General features: G+C 42.2%; 2 protein-coding genes across 2 annotated transcripts in view; both read left to right on the forward strand.

Moving 5' to 3' along the window:
* The window catches only part of LOC130839744 (leucine-rich repeat-containing protein 37A3-like), a 198706-nt gene that overhangs the window by 102143 nt on the left and 76739 nt on the right, over nucleotides 1-19824 (forward strand). The window lies entirely within an intron of this gene.
* Nucleotides 1-19824, forward strand: part of LOC130840235 (putative pleckstrin homology domain-containing family M member 1P) — a 45411-nt gene that overhangs the window by 21596 nt on the left and 3991 nt on the right. Inside the window, 3 exon segments of the mRNA XM_057715536.1 lie at nucleotides 7468-7539; nucleotides 14779-14850; nucleotides 16543-16667. Of these exon segments, the coding sequence (XP_057571519.1) occupies nucleotides 7468-7539; nucleotides 14779-14850; nucleotides 16543-16648 (250 nt within the window). The 3' untranslated portion in view covers nucleotides 16649-16667.

Below are 19824 nucleotides of genomic sequence, written 5' to 3' on the forward strand. Positions count from 1 at the left end.
GTGGGAAAGTGAGGAGACACAGGAAAGAGTGTTCCAGACAGAAGGAGTGATGTGCACGGGCCGTGAACGAAGGCCCCACGCGTGCAAAGAACAGGGAGAACTTTGGGGGGAGCGAGGACGAAAGTAGGGATGTGGTGAGAGGAGGCCGGAGAGGTAAGAAGGGCTGTGGCACCCTGGCTCCTCCGGTCCCCGCCAGCCCTCCACCCCATGGCAGCTTTGCTGTGCTGCTCGGGCAGCATCTGTCTCTTGATAGCCTCTTGTAATCTGGCAATAAATTCAGTATAGGGCTCTCTCGCCCCCTGCATGATCTTTTGAAAAGAGACAGGAGCTTGCCCTTTAGCTTCTATTTTCTCCCAGGCTCTTAGGCAACAACGTCTCACCCATTCTATGGCCTGATCTTCCATCAGAATCTGATCTTGAACTCTGCCCCAATTCCCACTACCTATGCGTTGATCCAAGGAGATAGGAATCTGCCTTGCTTGGTTCTGGTTTGCCATAGTTTCAGCATGATCACACTACCAGGTTTTTTTTTTTTTTTTTTTTTTTCACCACCAGGTTTTGAATTGTAAAAATTCTCCTGGGGCTAACACTGCACGAGCCAACGTTGCCCAATCAGCTGGAATCAAACAAGAGCCTTCAGCTACTCCGTGTATGATACCTATGGTGAATGGGGAATTTACTCCATAATTCTGTACTGCGTGCTTTAATTCTTTCAACAATTTGAAAGGGATTGGCTCCTGTACTGCCTCATAAATTCCATTGGGATTGTTAGGATCCACTCCAGGTGCCACCCTTTCATGAATCCTTACTGGAAATGCCATTTGCATAGCTTCCAGATCTCCCTCTTGTCTAGCCTGCAAAGTGCCCTTCTGTAAGGGTGATAAAACTGAGTGTCCTTTAGACACAGGAAAGGCATGAGCTCCCCCAGGCGGCGTTAAGGAGGGTGGAGGAGGGGGCAGTAGAGGAAGTTCACTGATTCAGGGGTAACCGATAATAATAGAGTGGTGAATTAATAATCCGACATAGGTACTGAGAGTTTCGAGGAAATGGCAACATTTCAGAGTCACTAACTGTAAGGTATGTTGCCCTCCTGCCACCCTAACTGGTGCTCATTTTGCAGGTCAGCTACTCTTCTTGTCAGCGGTGTGGCCAAGGGGAGGCAGAATGTCTTTCAGGCTGGAGCTTTGAGGAGGAAGTGTTCAAATTGCCAGAACTGGACTCGCACTTTTGAATTTCCCAGAAGGCCAGGCCCTGTGGCTTCCTTGAGAAGCTCCACATCCTTCCCAACCCCTCCCCCCACCCCTGGGCTGCCCAAATCCTGCCTCATGGTGCAGGGCTGGTGAGGGGGGTTGGGGAGATGGCCCAGTGGGAAGGAATTGTTGCCTTTGCTAGAGGAAGGATGGTTTGCACCCTGGTGACTCTGGGAAAAAGGCTTCCTCTGGTTGCTCAGATTGGATCTCTGCTGGAACCTAAGGAAGGTGGTGGAACTAAAGGTGTCATAAATAAAGGGTGGGTCGTGAGGCGGGAGAGGGGCGCCTGTGTGTCTCGGGACTCTCATAATGCTTTGGTTTCTGCTCAGAGTGCAGCGCCCGTGCCCCACTGGCCTGGGTCGCTGTGCCCGGGAGCCTCCGCATAGCATGTCCCCACTGCGCCTCTGGTTCCCATGGCGTGTCTTCGTGTGGCACCCATTGTGGCTTCTGGCCCAGGCAGCTCAGCCTCTGGAGTGGGCCCTGGACCCTGTCCAGTGGACCTCCGACCCCCCGGGGCTGACTGAACCTTGTTCTTCACATTCCTCACACCTCCCACCCAAATCGCCCTATGCGATTACACCCCGCACAGAGTCGGGGGGCTTTAATTACTTGTCCTCCTCTCCAGAGCAGGTGTTGGTGCTGCCTCGTCAGGAATTGACTGAGACTTTGGTTCCACACCCAGACGCGGATTCAGCTGCAGGGCTGCCCGCAGGGCCAGATTAGTTTGCTGTTCCACATCAGGATGTGAATGACAAGCTAACCCAGCAGCAAAAGCTCCCAGCAGCGGTTCCAGTGCTGGACTGGGAACAGAATCAGGGCTTGGTTCTGCCTTTTTGGCACAAAAGTAAGACGAAAACCATACGTCTAGATCAGGCTGAAGGTCACCAGTGATTTGAAATACTTGTTCAAGAGCTCAACACCAACGAAGTTTATTGTTTCACCCCCAAACCTGAAGAAGGATCTCGTTCAGCATCAACAGCTTGCTAAAGTTATTGTTGGAACTATAGTTGTGTTAGAAAATAAAACTCAGGGTCTAGAACAACAGTTGCAGGGTGATTGTGTAGACTCCGGTATGGATACCGTTTATCCTGAGGAGACCCTGCCTATGGATTTTCTGGGGAACTCAGAGCAACCTCCGGAGCCCCCTGAGGAGGCTGAAATTTCTGCATCCCAGCAAGAGGCCCAGCTTCATCATCCAGAGACCCCTGAGGAGGTTGAATCTTTTTCACCCCAGGCAGAGGTCCAGGATGAAACTGCAGAGCCCACTGAAGAGGTAGAACCACCTCCACTCCAGCAGGAGCCTCCATCTCAGTCTCTAGAGCTCCCTCAGGAGTTTGAACCTTCCCTACTCCATCAAGAGGCCCCAACTGAAGCTCCAGGGTACCCTACCGAGTATGTACTTGAAAGTCCAGTGAGTGATGAGGTAGCATCCCTACCTGGCATTCAGCATCACGCTCATTCAAACGTTCCCAGTGTCACACTTAAACCTCTGGATTTGGAACTGACCATCACTCCAGAGCCCACTACGGAAGCTAAGTTTCCTACAGCTCAGCAGGAGGCACTGGCTCTACCTCCTGAGCCTCCTGAGGAATCTTCTGCAATCCAGCAGGAAAGCCCAGGTCAGCCTCTAGAGCCTCTTGCAGAAGCTGAGCCTTTTCCAAGTGAACAGGGGCAACCAACGCAGCCTTCTGAGCTTAGTGAGGAAGCTGAACCCTTTCCAACCCAGCATGAGACCCGAGTTCAGCCTGCAGAGTCTGTTGGAGAAGCTGAAACTTCTCCAACTCAGGAGGAAGCCTCAGCTCCGTTTCCAGCAGAGACAGAACCTTTTGCAACGCTGCAGGAGCAACAAGCTCAGCCTCCAGAACCGTCTTCAGGGGAGGTGGCACCTTCTCCAACTCAATAGGTACAGCCAGCTCAGCCTTCAGAGCCTTATGAAATGACCGTTTCACCTCCAAGTCACCATCAGGCTCAGCATTCAAACGTATCCACTATCACCATCAAACCTGCAGATGTGGAGCTTAGCATAACAGCAGAACCCACTCCAGAGGTGGGACCTTCTCCAACTCAGCACAAGCCTTCAGCTCAGCCCTCAGTGCCCCTTAGTAGTGCAGAATTGTCTACAGCCCAGCACGAGGCCCCCACGCTGCCTCCACAGCCACCTGACGAGGTTGAACCTTTGCCAGCCCAATCTATAGACGCTGTTACACCTAATAAACTTTCAGCACAAGAGGAGACCACAGCTCAGACTCCAGAGCTCTCTAATGAGATGGTAGTTCTCTCTCCAGAGCATCACGTAACAACGGTTTCTCCTCTAGGTCAGGATGAAGCTCAGCTTCTGCAGCGGCCCACTGTCACTGTTAAACCTGTGGATCTTGCACTTGCCATAACTCCAGCATTCACTAATGAGGTTGAAAGTTCTCCATCCCAACAAGAAGCCTCAGCCCAGTTCACAGTGTCCCCTGAGCAGGTGAAACCTTTGTCAGTGCAGCAAGAGGTTTCAGATCCGCATCCAACTGCCTCTGAAAGTGTTGAACCTTCTCCAGTCCAGCAGGAGCCCCCAACTCAACCTCCAGAGGCCCCTACAGATGTTGCAGCTCCACCTTCACTACCTAATGAAGTGACAGGCTCACCTCTAAGTCCAGGTGAAGCTCAACATCCAGTGTTGCCTGATAGCACAGTTAAACCCTTGGATTCTCTTAACTGTAGAGCCCACTGAAGAGGTGGAACATCCCGCAGTGCAGCAGGAGGCCCCAGCTCAGTCTCCGGTTCCCCAGGGGGGCTCATATATATCTCCTGAGCCCCCTAAGGAGGTGGTACCTTCTGCCACACAACAGGAGCTTCAGGCTCAGGCATCAGAGCGCCCTACAGAAGTGGAACCATTGCCAGTCCAGCCTACCACAGAGGCTGAACGTTCCACAGTCCTGCAGCAGAGTGCAGTTCCAGCAGCATCCCCCGAAGTGACAATTGCAAGTGCAGAGCAGGTTCAGCTTCCACATCCAACCTTGACTGAGGTCACAGTTCAACCTTTGGACCTGGAAATTACGTTAACTCCGGAATCCAGTATGGAGGCTGAACTTTCTCCAACCACGCGGCAGCCCCAAGCTCAGCCTCCAGAGGCAGTTGTAGCTCAGTCTCCATCGCGTCCCGAGGTGCTGGTTCCAGCACCAGATCAGGCTCATGCTGAGCCTCCAACATCACCCAGGGTCACAGCGAAACCTTTGGACCTGGAGCTTACCGTAAGTCCAGAGCCTGCTATGAAGTCTGCATATTCTACAGCCCTGCCGCACTTAACGTTACTGCAGGATCCTATGTGGAGACTGAACTTTCTCCAACCATGCAGGAGACCGCAACACAACCTCCAGAGCTACCAGTTCAACCTCCATTCCAGCAGGAGGTGACAGTTCCAACTCCAAGTAAGGATCAAGGGCAGCAGCCAACATCACCCAGCGTCACAGCTCATCATATGGACCCAGAGCAGACGACAGCTCCAGAACCTACTACGGAGGCTGGACCTTCTACAGCCCTGCAGCCAACTGAGGTGGCACTTGCACAGCCATTTCTGACTCAAGTCACAGTTCCACCTGTGGACCTGGGAGGTACCATTTCTCAGCAACCAAGTCCATCTGAGACAGTTCTTTTATTTTCACCTCAGGATTCAGTATCCACAGGTCTTCCTGGTGTAAACTATACCCCAAAAAAGAAGCAAGCAGAACAGAATGCCACCATGAACATCAACATGTGTGAGCTCTGTACCTGCAAAGATGAGACGCTGTCCTGTGTGGGTCTCAGCCCCAAGCAGAAGCTCCACAGAGTGCCTGAGCCACAGCCCAACACCTACAAGGGCATCTTCACCACCGTGTAAGAATCCCTTTCCTCATTTGTTCTCTGCATCCTGCCTGACATGGCAGCCTTTCTTCGAGGTCTTCCTGGGCCTTCCTCATCTTCCCAACCCATGTTGACTGACTTTCCGTTTCTACCTTTTGTTTGTCAATGTTGCTTATCTTCATTCTCCTTCTTGCTATTGTTCCCTCTTCTCCAGGTTTCTACTTATCATTGCCCTTATTCTTTTTCCTTCTCCATTTTTTACTCCAGTATTTAACTCCTTAACATCGACTCTTCTCCCATCTTTGCTGCATCCTCTTTACAGCAACATGTGCCTCTCCCCACCTCGTTGGTGGTAATACCACAGAGTGGTTAAGAGTGAGATTCCGGAGCCAGGCCGCCTGGGTTTGAACCCAGGTCTGTCGTTGATTAGCTTTGTGACTCCATGTCCTCATCTGTAAAGTGGGGACTGTGGCGGTCATCATCTCATAGCATTGTCGTGAGATTTAGATGCGTTAATACAGGTAAAGCTCTTATATCAGTGCGTAGCATGTATTTTAGTGTTAGCTATTACTATTATTGACTCTCTCCATTATATCTCGAAGTCATATTCGTTTCCTAGCTTTCTATTTATAGCACCCTTTCTGTGCCCACCCCAGGGCCAAGTACTGTGGGAGCCACAGAAGTCCAGCATTGTCTCCAGAACATGACAATGCCAAGTGGGAAGAAAGGGGATGTGCCTTAAAAGGGAGGTAATATATACTAAAGTATTAAAAGAGATACAGATAGGGGCTGTAATTCACCAGAACCTGTAATCACTGAGGTGTGGGGGTCACAGAAATCTGCATGGATAGGCTAAAACTTTAGCTGGGACGTGAAGATTGGGTATGATTTTTTAGAGAAAAAACAGGGAGTACAGTGTAGGCAAAGGTGTGAGTGCAGGGATGATCAGGGTTTAGTAGATCCGTCTGTCTGTAAAGAATGGGGTTAGGCAGCAGTGAAAGATATGATTATGAAAAACCTTGGCTCTCCGCAATGGGGATTTGAAAGTTATGCTCTAAGATATGGGGGGGCCACTGAAAGTTTTCAAGCCAGAGAGACAAATGATTAGAATGAGAGGAGGATTTTAGATTCCGTATGTAGAGTGATCTAGAGGGGAAAGCTTGATTCAGGGAGACCAAGTAACATGTTCTAGCAAAATCTAGGAGTAAAGTGAGAAGGGGCTGAATTAGAATGGTTGAGATGGGAGTAGAAAAAAAATTCTGAGAGCACTACAGAGGAAGAACTGACAAGATGTAGTAACTGACTAGAGTTGGAGGATTGGGTATACAGGAGAGAGGAAAATCACGTGTGTTGAAGGGCAGAAGGATGGTGGTGTAACAGTGAAAATACAGCAGTGGAGAAAGGAGAGTCAGTGTGAGGGAGAGGAGTTCAGTTTTAGGCATCTATTACTGGTGAGCAGAAAGCACCCAGAAGGCTCTGTTTGAGTGGAAATGTCCCTTAGGCCGATGGGCAGAGAGGTATCTGTTTTGACTTCTTTCTGAGCCCCCTGAAGAATGTGCATATAAACTGAATAGTTTCACTGTTGCTGAGGGAAGAGGACAAAGCTAAAGGTAAAGATTCAAAGCCATCCACTGAATGAGTGGTTGAAACTGAACCTCCGACATTTTAACAGCTTCTCTTGAACATGTCTAATTCTCAGGTACATTCTCATTTAAAAAAAAAAAGTCACAGAAGTATATAGGATGAGATGTGCAAATTGTACCCCATCTTCCCACCACCAATAAGGTAACTCCTGTTACTATTTTGATGGTGTCCTTCCTTCCAACCTCTTTCCTTTGCGTTTGTTCCCCTGATGAGGTGATAATTTTACTCCTTGCTCAGTGCTTTGTGCTTTTCCCTATGCAGTATGTCTAAGAGATGTTTTCATATTAGTCCTTCTAAGTTCTAACTGCCCTTATCCTTCCAACATGTGGAGTGAGTTTGAGGGCACTAAGCAAATCTTTGCTATTGCCTGGCGTAGGATTTCTTTATATTTATTTGCTGATATTGAGCAATGTTTGCCATTTTTCTCATTGATTGGTAGGAGTCATTTTAGACACATAAGTGATTTTGGGGAAAAAAAGACTTACATTCAAAGCAACTGGCATTATGTATCCAAGAATCTGGACAGATAGGAAGTTCAGGTTCTGAGGAGAGGCCGCGTTGTTTGTGCCAGTGGCCTCACGTTATGTCTTTATTAACTGTGCACACTGGGCAGCTGAGAAGCTGTGGGAATGAGAAAACTGGTCTCTTCTGCACTTGAATATTCCCCACAAGGTGACCATGATTCTTTTACTTATTTTCCTCATTCTTTTCGTGCCGATTCAAGGATGTGAACTGTGTTTCTTCACAGAAATTTCCAAGGAAACTCTATGTCTTACATTGATGAAAATGTATGGAAGGCATACCGTTGGACTGAGACACTGTGAGTATATTCTGTCCAGATATGAATACAAAGAGCTAACTGCATTGTAAGATCCTTCTTGGTCCAGAATTTTGAGGTCAATAGCTGTGAGAAAAGGTATTTCCCCCTCCATATCCCAAAGCAACCTACTGACTGGAATTCTGTGTTTATTTTAAAAATTAAATGTGGCAGGCCCTCTTTAAAATCAGTAAGAGCCAATTTAAACTTCGTTTCCATTATACAAGTAATACATGATTTTATACTCAATATGGAAAAGTGAAATAACAGATATAGTGAAAACCTTCCTTGTGCCCTAATCCCCCACCCATGCTACTTTGAGTTTAGTATATATCCTTGCAGACTCTTCCATATATTTGAGTAAATGCATATTTAAGGTAACAACAGGTTTGCCACATGATTTTATCATTTTTTACATAAATGATAATCTCCTGCAACTTGATTTTTCCACTTCATGCTATGTCTTAGGAGGGTGAGTCTACAATTATCCATTCTCTGGCTATAGAATTTCTGCAGCCAAAGTGCAAATAATTTTTGGCTCACCTTGGTAGATTTCTTTCCTTCCCGGTAAATAGATGGTTACCCCATTCATTTAAACTCCTGCATGGTATTCCGTAGTGTGAATGTATCACAGTTTAATAATGCCCCTCTTGAAGGATGTTTTGATTATGTCCAGTTTTCTTGTTACTGCATCACTGCAGTGACCGTCCTTGTACATGCTTCTTTGTGAACCTGGTCAAATATTTCTGTAGAATTGTTATCTGGAAGTCGGGTTGCTGGGGGGACGACTACGTAGTTATAAAATTTTCATTACCCTCAAAAAAGTTGTGCCACCTTAAACTCCAGTCAGCATGCTGTGATGACATTCATTTCCCCACACCCTTCCATCACTGATATTTTCCCCTTTCTTTCTGTTTTTTTTTCTGCTGATCGGATGGGTGAATATAAAGGGTCCCATCTGAATTTGAATTTTTCTGATTGCTTGTGAGTTTAAATATCTTTCTATGATTTACTGAACATTTGTATTTCATCTCTGAATTGTCTGTCCTTTGCCCTTTCTTCTGTTACTATTTTCTTTGTCGATTTGTAGAAAAAAATCAGTTTAGATACATAAGTGATTTTGGAAACACACATTCAAAGTAATTTTTCATGACAGTTTGTGGTCCTATCATTAGTTCAGCTTGAATAGACAAGTCACACATGACTTCTGAATTAGTAATAAAAGACATAACAGTCAATCTAAAAATAGGGATTATGACAACCCTTAAGGAGTTGCCCCCTTAGTCTGATATCTTACTGGTAAGGAAAAAAATGCTAGAAGCAGGCAATTTTTTCAATTTACAGATTTCCTAAATACTGTACGTAGTTTATATTTCCCATGATGGAATCTAACTTGGAGGTTTTATTTCCCAAACTTGTAAGAAAAATGAAAGTCATTTGGCACAAGAAGTAGATAACTTAATTTCCTCTGGGGAGAGGAGGAGGGGTGATAGACTGAGGAACAGAGGTAAGAGCAAAAGTTTGGATTGTGTGCTATATGTTTTTGGAATTTTGAGCCATGGGAATATATATTACATATTTTTTTAAATAAATTGAAATTTAAAATTAATTTTTAAAAAGCATGTGTTTGGGAGGTGATACACTATAACATGAGTCTGGTAAGATGTGAAGATTTCTAAGTCAGTTTGAGGTTTATACCTTGTAAGTAAAGGTTCCTAACTTGGGGTCAGTGGTTCCCCAGGGCAGAATTTCTTAACCTTCCCTCCTGCTCCCCCGTGTCTATTTCTTTGGCGATCTGAAGAAGCTTATGTTCTTGGGATCCTGTTTTGAAATGTATAATAAATTAAAATATATAGAAAAACAAAGCAAATTAATTATATTGCAATAGTTTTCAGGATATTTTTAAAATTAGTGATGTAGTAATAAATATGCTTCTCTTAACACATTAAATAACAAGATATAGTGGTAGGTCTAATAAATATTATGGCTCCAAGGTAGCGATGAGAGTAAATGATGTTTCAAGATATCTGCAACATATGCATGATATAAAATAATCTGTGATTTCTTTTGGGGACCAAATTAAATATACTGCTGATCTAGTGTGGTTTGTTGCCTACATTCAAAATGGAAGGAAATGCTGATTTTAGATAGAGATTTGTGAAAACTGAGATGTAATTCTATTTCTCATCCACGTTTGGCCCTCTGGATTCAGTCCACTCTGTTCACAGACTTCTGCCCTAAAAGGATGATCCATGGATGGAAATTGCATGCACTTTTTCCTGTACTTATTCTCATAATTGATGCTAAGTGGATGACTTGTTTTAAATAAAAGTATCTGATAGTTAAATAAAAGTACCTGTCACTTTCTGAATTCATTCAATAATTTTTGGAGTATCTAGTACATGCCAGCAACTGTTTTACATGCTAACGATACAGGCCCAAGAATAAATCAGCCCAAGTATCCCAGTTCTCAGGGGGTTTACAAACATATGAACATAAGTACATAAGTATAATAAATAGGTAGTTATAATTTCAAGTATTGATAAGTGCTTTGGGGAGAAAGAAAGCAGGGGAAGGAGAGGAAATCAATTCCAGAATGGCTTGCTGTTTGTCTTATATATATAGTTAAGTCAAACAAACCAACCAGCAGACCAACCCTGAGGCCTCTCAGTTTCCTAGAAGTTACTGAGGTGGAGAGAAGGATAATTGTCAATAACATAGAATCAAGAATGAATGTGAAATTCAGAAGATTGCCTTAGACCAGAACCCTGGTCAGAAATTAAACATGGTTGTTTCTTTACTGTTACTTATGCCTGGTTTTGATATTTTCATGGTCTGAGAAAATTTTAGATCTGGCTTTAACTCTGATTCCCCATAGTTTTAAAATTTTTGCTTCAGTCATAATGAATATTTGGAGTTCTACAGATCACTGTATTTGATTTCAGTTATTCAATTATTGCATATTTGAAGCTCCTTTTTTTGGTAATTTTTTTGGTGACCGACTCATTCTAAGTCTCAACTTCTAGGTTGAAGTTATTATTGTTACTTAAAAATGTTTTACTGTCCTGTCATGCAAACAACGTCACCGAAAGAAACCTCATTAATTGAAAATGTATAGTCTTTGTTTACTCGCTGTCCCACATGATATTCAGACTCTAACCAGTGTGATGTGGGCCTCAGCCAGTCAGAGAGCACAGTGCCATGAAGAGTTGAGGATCAGCCCCATCTCTTCGCCGTCCTTATTGACTCCTTGTCAGCGTTCAGAGTTATAATTAGCATATATGTTTCACTTCTGTCTTGAGTTTTTTCATATATCGTCCTTTCCTGTGACCTTTGTGTGTCATTCATGGTATACACATACAATTTTGTTACATGACATGGGGAGGGAGAGTTTTTTCCAACTTTTGAAGTTATGAAAAGGGTTAGTATAAACGTGGTTGGACATAGTGATTTGGTTTTTCCTTTTTGGATCATTTCCATGGAGATATGAAGCCACTGCTTGGCAGAGGTGAGAAGACAATCCATCTTAGCACCAGCTGTTGACCATCCCCCCTAACATGGATTCTGACCATCACTGCTGCTCCTTCTAACGTGAATTTCAAATGGAGGTCAGGGTCTTTGAAGCATTGTCAGGGCTCCAAGTGTTCTTTCTGGGAATTAAAGTCTTCTGTGTTTTTGTTTTACTGATCTTTTAAAAATGTGTGTGACTGACTCGAGGATGGAAGATGCCTTAGAGGACTGGGGTGGGGAGGGTGTGGGGGACTCGAAGGGGGGGGAGTCAAGGAAGGGAGGGAATACGGGGATATGTGTAAAAAAACAGATGATTGAACTTGGTGTACCCCCAAAAACATAATAAAAAAAAAAGAGAGAGAAAAAAAAATGTGTGTGACTGTATTCTGTATAATAGGAACCACCTTAGTAACTGAGAGTTGCAGAGTTTCCAGGTAGTAATATTTTAATTTTCATAACCTATGAGTAAAGAATTAATTTATGAGATGGGATTAAGCTGTGAGATGGAATTAATATAAATACGTGACCAAGAGACACTGTGAGTGAAAAGCAGAACATTTTAATGCAGAACTCAATGGAAATAGTTTCACAAGGCAATAGAGCATGTGCTCAGATTCCCAAGGCTCCTGAAGGATGTACCACTGTTAAATACTGTATGCTAACTCATATGTATGGAATCTAAAAGAACGGTACTGATGAACTCAGTGACAGGGCAAGAATAAAGATGCAGTTGTAGAGAACGGACTTGAGGACACAGGGTGGGGGGCGAAGGGGATGCTGGGATGAAGTGAGAGAATAGTGTTGACATATATACTCTACCAAATGTAAAAGACACAGCTAGTGGGAAACTGCTGCATAAAACAGGGAGAGCAACTTGATGATGGGCAGGATAGGGAGAGTGGGAGGGAGTCGCGGGAGGGAAGGGATATGGGAATACCGGTATAAATACAGCTGATCCACTTTCTTATACCGCAGAAACTGGCACAACAATGTAAAGCAATTATATTCCAATAAAGAGCTTTAAAAAAAATATCACCTGCAAGGAAGGCGATTCTTTGACATCTTATATAGTTTCTTCTGTGCTGGCTCTCCACCAGTCCCTCACTCCACTCTTGGAATACTGGTTATGTGCCTTCCTGTTTATTAGGTATAAGAAACACATGCAGAACAGCACCCCCTCCTCCCCGAAGCATGTTACTAGTCTTTATTGTGAGACCAGCAGAAGCAATGGCATCACATTCCTCGGGCAGATCCAGGTGTCAGGCTTGACTGTGAGTCATCCCTGAGCCCTTCATTCTGCACTCTGGACAGGTCATTGGCTGGATCTCTCAGTTTTCTAATTTACTCTTTAACTGTCATTTCTGCTGCTCATATACTGAGTTTATTTATTACTGCTAGCACTTGTAATTCGTATATTCTTGAGTTGATTCTTTTTCATGGATATACTATGTGCTTCCCTCTGTCTGAGGATAATAATTATGCTATGCTAAGGTCCTCTTGTGCTGTGTTAACTCTCATTCACTGGCATTGGCTATAAGCTCTTATGTTTGTTTTTGTTTTCTGTCCTTAATGGAATTGGCTTTCTCACATTGTTTGGTCATTCCTGAGTGCAGTTCATCCTTGCAGTTGAGATGCTACTGCTTTTGTTTCCCAGCTTTAGGGGAGAAGTGAAATGAGCTGCTGGGGCTTGTTACTCCCAATGGGTTCCCCTGAGAATAAGGCAGAGGTGGTAGGTGCCTTCTGGTGGCTAGTCAGGGAGTGCATACCTTTCTTCCAGGGTCCTGGGACCTTGCCTCCTTCGTGACACCAATTGCTCCTATCTGGAGGAAGACACCTTTGCTGCCTGGATCAAGGTGGAAAGATGTGGGGTTGACGTATGCTGTAGGCTGCTGTTGCAACCGATCAGGCTGTAGGTAGCTCTAGGATGTTTCTGGTAGGGGAGCATTTGTGGAGCTGTTTCCACGCATTGAGCTAAGGTTATAATTTTTAAGTTAAATCTTTTCTAGCATTCCTGGGGATTTTGGTGGAAGTTGAAGGGGTGGAGACTTGACATGTTTCAATCTGCCAACTTGAAGTAGCACAACTTAGGAAAACAATTTTGTATCCCTATTACATCCTAGAGAAATTCAGGCAAACATGTATCTGGATACAAATACAAGCATGTTCAAAGCAGTATTGTTTTTAATAACTAAAAACTAGAAAAGTCTCAGTATGCACCAAGAGTTGAATGAAATAAAGTGTGGTATAGTCATAGACTTAGAAGTCATACACTTCATCATAATGCAAACCACACAGGTAATCTTAAATTTTCTGGTAGCCACTTAAAAATAAAAGAAAAAGAAACAGATAAATATCTTTTACTTAACCCTTATATCCAAAATATCATTTTAACACGTAATCATTATATACATTATTAATAAGATATTCTACATTTTTTTCTATGACTTGTTTGCAGGCCGCAACCAAGAAGTTCGCATGCCGCAACAGAAAGTTCCCACATACCGCAACTAAGACCTGGCACAGGCAAAATACATACATACGTACATACATGCATACATACATATTTTTAAAAACTTTAGGGAAAAAAACTTAGAGTTAACAAAAAGTTAATGAGTCTCTACATTTTTTTTCCATGCTGACTCTACGAAATCACAATTTAGTTGCAAAATTGTATCACAAATACTTGATGTGTATTTAGATTTCATAAAATTTGCAGTTGAAAAAGTAGTATCACATACACAAATTGTTGTAAATATACTTAGTTTCCAGTAATTACATTATCAGTTTTTTTAATTTAAATTTTGGAATAATTGAAATGAATTAAATTAAAAATTCAGTCTTTAGTCACATTAGCCGCTTTCACGCACCCAGAAGCCTCATATAGCTGGACATGCAACACTACATGCTACAGGCAAAAATAACATTATTTTACAAAATAATGTTGAATGAAAGAAGCAATGTAGGAAATAATGCATATAGTAGCATTCCACTTACATGAAGAAGAAGCAAGAGTAAAGTGTGTTGTTTATGGCTGATACAGAAAAGACAAAACTACATTTAAAAAGCAAGGAAATTCTTATGAAAGTCAGGATAGTGGTTCCCTCTAGAAAGTCAGAGAGGGTTGTGATTGGAAAGGGGCACACGGGCGGCTTCTGGGAAGCTGGCAGGATTCTTTCTTGACATGAATGGTGTTACCTGGGGATTTGTTTTATAATTATTAACCTGAACAATTACATTATGTATCTTTATAGACATTTTAGCTTTCGAAAACTTTTTAATGGGGGAAGAATCAGATGGCTTCATTTGCAGCGTTGACAGAGTTGTGTATGGGACTTCCCGATAAGGTTTGGGGAAAGATGGGAGGGAAGGACAGCTCTGCAACACTGGGTTAAAACCCAGAGCTGGGTTCTAACAGAGACTTGGTGATCTAGAGAGTAGGCATTAACTATATGATTTGGTGGAAGAATGGATGGGGTGTGTGTGTGTGTTTGTGTGTGTGTGTGTGAGAGAGAGAGAGAGAGAGGTAGAGAGAGGTGGACACAAAGGAGGACGTGAGAAGAAAGGTTTAAATGAAAATAGAGCAGAAATCACCATCCCTAAATTAAGTAAGAATTAGGATGTTTAGGTGGCACCATTACCCAGCTTTCTTCCACATATAGGAGTTAGTCCTATGTAGTAAATAGTTGTACTTCTTTTGCATTTTGATCCAGAAATTACCTTTTCATTTTTCAGGATTCTCAGTGACAATCATTTGACTGAATTACATAAGGACTCATCTGAAGGCTTGCTATCCGTCCAGTATTTGTAAGTTAATTAGTTTATCGTATTTATTTATGAGTTCTTATCTATAAGTAGATTATCTATAAAGTAATTAAGGGGGTTCAAGTTAGATAATCTCTTCAAGTTTTTTCAAGAGCAGTAAAATTCTACAATTCCGTAAGTCTGTGTAGGACCCCAGCCCATCTCTAGCATTAAATACCTCCTATTCCTGAGATGGAGCTATATGTAATGAGGTGGGTAGACCTAGAGTCTGTCATACAGAGTGAAGTAAGTCAGAAAGAGAAAGACAAATACTGTATGCTAACTCATATATACAGAACAAGGACGCAGATACAGAGAATGGACTGGAGAACTCGAGGTTTGGGGGGGTGGGGGGGTGAAGGGGAAGCTGAGACAAAGAGAGAGTAGCATAGACATTTATATACTACCAACTGTAAAATAGATAGCCAGTGGGCAGTTGCTGTATAACAAAGGGAGTTCAATTCGAGGATGGATGATGCCTTAGAGGACTGGGATGGGGAGGGTGGGGGGGAGCTGAGGGAGGGAGGGAATACGGGAATATGTGTATAAATACAGATGATTGAACTTGGTGTACCTCAAAAAAATAATAAATAAATACCTCCTATTCCTTTTTAATTTTTACATTATGTAGACAAGATATTGATAGAAAAACCCCCTTTAGTTGTAGGGGAAAAGTGGTGATGAGGCTTGAACAGTTATAGACTCCCGTATGAACCTTATTATATGTGTTCCTATGCTCCTCGTTTATATTTCGTTTATGACCTACGATCAAATCTGACCCATGGTCCATTTCTATACAGGCTATACGTAATAAAATGATATTTTAAAGGCAGTAAATGAAAAAAAAAGAGAAAGAAAAATACGCGACAGAGATTGTGTGTGGCCTGCAAAAGCTAAAATATTTACTATCTGGCCTTTACAGAAAAGGTTTGAAAAAGTTGCTTAGTAAAATGAGAGGAGTTAAAATTAACCTCAGGACTTCCCTGGTGGCACAGTGGTTAAGAATCCGCCTGCCAATGCACGAGTCATGGGTTCGATCCCTGGTCCAGGAAGATCCGACATGTCACGGATCAACTCAGCCCACGTGCCACAACTACTGAGCCTGCGCTCTAGAGCCTTCAGCCCACAAGTACTGAAGCCCATGAGCCTGGAGCCCAGGCTCCGCAACAAGGGAAGCCTCTGCAATGAGAACCCCTTGCACCACAATGAAGAGTAACCCCCACTTGCCATAACTAGAGAAAGCCTGGGCGCAGCAACAAAGCCTCAATGCAGCCAATAAGTGAGTTAAAAAAAAAAAGTTAACCTCAGGTTGCAACCTACAGGACAAGAAAATACAGAACACTTACATTAATATGAATGCCATTAACTCATAATTTTGATAATTTAATCTAAGTTAAATTAATATTTAAATATTAACTATTTAAGCAGATGAATTATGTAAACAGTATTGTCCAGAACACATTAAGTTACCAAAAAAACAGACTGTTGTTAAGGATTGCAGTGCAGAATCATTATATCAATATTAAAAATATGTAAGATGATGATTAACTGGTATATTTAGAAATGTTTACACTAAATAAGTATATCAGAAATGCACCTCACAAATATCTCTCCAGCCTCTATTTTTTTCTGTTTTTTTGTTTGTTCGCTTGTTTGTTTTGTTTTGTTCTTTGGGCTGCACCGCCCTGCTTGCAGGATCTTAGTTTCCCGACCATGGATTGAACCCAGGCCCTCGGAGTCCACTGGGCTGCCAAGGAATTCCATCTCCAGCTCCTTTATCAAAGAGGAAATGCTTGCATAGTATTTCTGTTTATTTAGGGGTAAGTAGATACTGTGTTCTTTGCTATAAAAGCTCAATTTTTGTCCTTTGTTCATGGCATCCAAAGCTGTGTATGTCATTAATCCTTATTAAGCCAAGTAATGATTCTGTTTAGCAATCAGATTCTTCTTGCAAATATAAAAGGCTTAGGGAAGTGAGTATAAGGAGCCTGACATGCCACTAAAAATAGTTATTTCAATTATCAAACTTTCAAAGCCTTAAGGGGCAACCACTTTTGTTTAGATTTATTATTTATTTATTTATTTATTTATTGGCTACATTGGGTCTTCATTGCTACTCGCGGGCTTTCTCTAGCTGTGGCAAGCAGGGGCTTTTCATTTCAGTGTGCAGGCTTCTCATTGAGGTGGCTTCTCTTGTTGCAGAGCACTTGCTCTAGGTGCGCGGGCTTCGTTAGTTGTGGCACATGGGCTCAGTAATTGTGGTGCATGGACTCTAGGTCGCATGCACTATAACTACTGAGCCCGCATGCTGCAACTACTGAAGCCAGTGGATTAGGCCTGTCATTACTTCTACTATGAAATACTTTATAAGCTAATTATTTCATGTTAGCATAGGTATTCTCATTCTTTAAAAAAATAGTCAATCCATAAAAAAGCTTAAAAAGAATATGCTAATAAGCACTATGCCTAGTGTTGTGAACACAAAGATGGGTAAGACAGGATTCCTTTTAGCAACTCACGATCCCACAGGGAAAATAAACACATAAGCTCAAACCATAATGACATAGTGCTGTAGAGACACAGAAGAGGGAACCATGAAGTAATAAAACTGTTTCTTTTAGAACAGTCATTTTCCTCCTTCTGTTCCCTCCTCAGATATTTGTTGATTTTATAAATATTTGAGTTTGCTTTATGTCCAAGCGTTGGCTTTAACCATGATAGACAATGTGCATGATCTAGTCCATCCTTTAAGGAGTTTATGCTCAGAGGAAGTGGGATAAATGCGATGCAAAAATAGCTATATTTAAAAAAGGAAATGGATATGGGCAATGAGAGCTGTAGGTTGGTGTTGGAGCACAGAAGAGGGGAAGAAAAAGACTTCAAGTTGGATCAGGGAAGATGTTACTAGAGCAGTGGTGTTTAAACAAGACCTTGAAGGGCCATTGGGTATCATCAGACAGATATCTGGGGAAGATTACGCTTGCAAAAGGAAAGTGGGAGAAAGGCAAAACACAGGAAAAAATACTTTGAGAACCTGTAGAGTACAAGCAGGGAGAGCAGGAGATTAGAGGCAGATTATCTAGGCCTTTGGAGGCCAAGCTGAGGCTAAGATGCCAAGCCACCATGTTACCACAGCAGTGCTCTGAAACAGTCACTTGGAGGACTTGTTAAAACATAAGCTCCACCCCCATAGTTACTGATTCAGTCGGTCCAGAGTAGGGCTGATTATTTGTGTCCTCGGTAAGTTCACAAGTGATGCTGGTGTTTGGAACCACCTTTGGAGAGTTAATTGGTAGAGTGCGTGGAGGGTGGCTTAGAAAGGGAGTGGGTAGAGGTGGAAGCAGCAGTCAGAAGACAGTTCTACCCATCCAGGTGAAATGAGAGACTAAGCTGGAATCAGTGGCAATAAGATAGCTATAGTCAAGAGTGAATATTTTCAAATAAGTCAATGTGATAGAAGGTATAATATTGAATTAATTAAAATTGCATATTAATGAGAGGAGTAACTTCCTTTCAAGTTGTATGAAAAGATATCTTTTCTTTCTTCTGGTATTGAATTGGCCTAGAAAAACAGAATTACATGGGCAGCGTGTAAATATAAGCATATTCCTTTTAATATTAGAAATTACAATGACACTTGGAGATAAAAACTTTGAGTTCATAACCTAGTCTATGATGAGACCACAAAAGGTGGAATCTAATCAATTCTTCTGCTCTCAGGAAAGATTACCTCCAAAGTCTATCTAGACCTAAACGTGTATATTTAATTTATGAAGGTCATGAGGGTGAGACTCTTAAGAGAGGTGAAGGCAGGGTTAGGGGCTCTGGAAGGTTCAAATAACATTCCTCAAGATTTGGAGTTTAGACCAGAGCTACTTATTTATTATTATCATTCTAACCTCTACTAGTGATTGCTACTAATTAGATACCTAGTAGCTAATTGAGGCAATATTTTCCTTTTCCTTTTCCTAGAGATTTATCCTGCAATAAAATACAGTCTATTGAAAGACGTACATTTGAACCGCTACCTTTTTTGCAGTTTATGTAAGTAACAAATGTAACTTCATTATACTTGGAATTTTTATACAACAAGTTTTTATAAAATTAGTTACTCATTTTGAAATACGATTACAATTACTGCTAAAATTATGTAGCAAATCCTTTTTGTCCCTAGCAAAGATTAGTGTGAGAAGTATTACACAGATCAGAGTGAATCGTTACAGAGCAGTGGTTCTCAAGCAGGGTGATTTTGCAGGCAGGTGACATTTGGCAATGTCTGGAGGTGGTTTTGCCTGTCAGGCCTCTATATGCTGCTGCCACCTAGTGGACAGAGGCCAGAGATGCTGCGAAACATCCAACAGTGTACAGGAGAGCCCCCCACAACAAAGAATTATCCAGCCCAAGACGTCAATAGTGCTGCTTTTCTAGAGAAATAAAGATGACGTCACACAAGTATTTATTGAGCACTTACTATTTTCTCTCTAATGTATGACATATATAGTCATGAAAGTATAAATCATGATATCTTCCACAGTGAGATTTCTTTAAGTATATGGAAGGAGTAGTGCTGTTATGTTTCATCATATATAAATTAGAATGATTGCCAAAGGATAAATGTTCTGAAAGAACATATATTTGTCTTCTTTTGCTTGTGTCTTTTTTTTTTTTTTTTTTCTAGAAATCTAGGTTGCAATTTACTCACAGACCTGAGCTTTGGAAAGTTTCAGGCCTGGCATGGAATGCAGTTTTTACATAAGTTGTAAGTGACATAGAAGATGAATACATGTAAAAAAAATTATATGTGAAAACATCATACAGTTATTGGTTAGCTGGGTGTAAGCCCAGTATGAATTCTGGAAAGTATGTCTTGAGATCCATTTTTTGTTTTTCAAATGAGGAAACTAAGATACAAAGAGGACAAGAGACTTTTCTAACTCATGTACCTCAAATGCTCTGCTTTCCATAGTACTGAACTTT

This window comes from Hippopotamus amphibius, chromosome 17 (assembly GCF_030028045.1).
Source record: "Hippopotamus amphibius kiboko isolate mHipAmp2 chromosome 17, mHipAmp2.hap2, whole genome shotgun sequence".
Taxonomy (NCBI): domain Eukaryota; kingdom Metazoa; phylum Chordata; class Mammalia; order Artiodactyla; family Hippopotamidae; genus Hippopotamus; species Hippopotamus amphibius.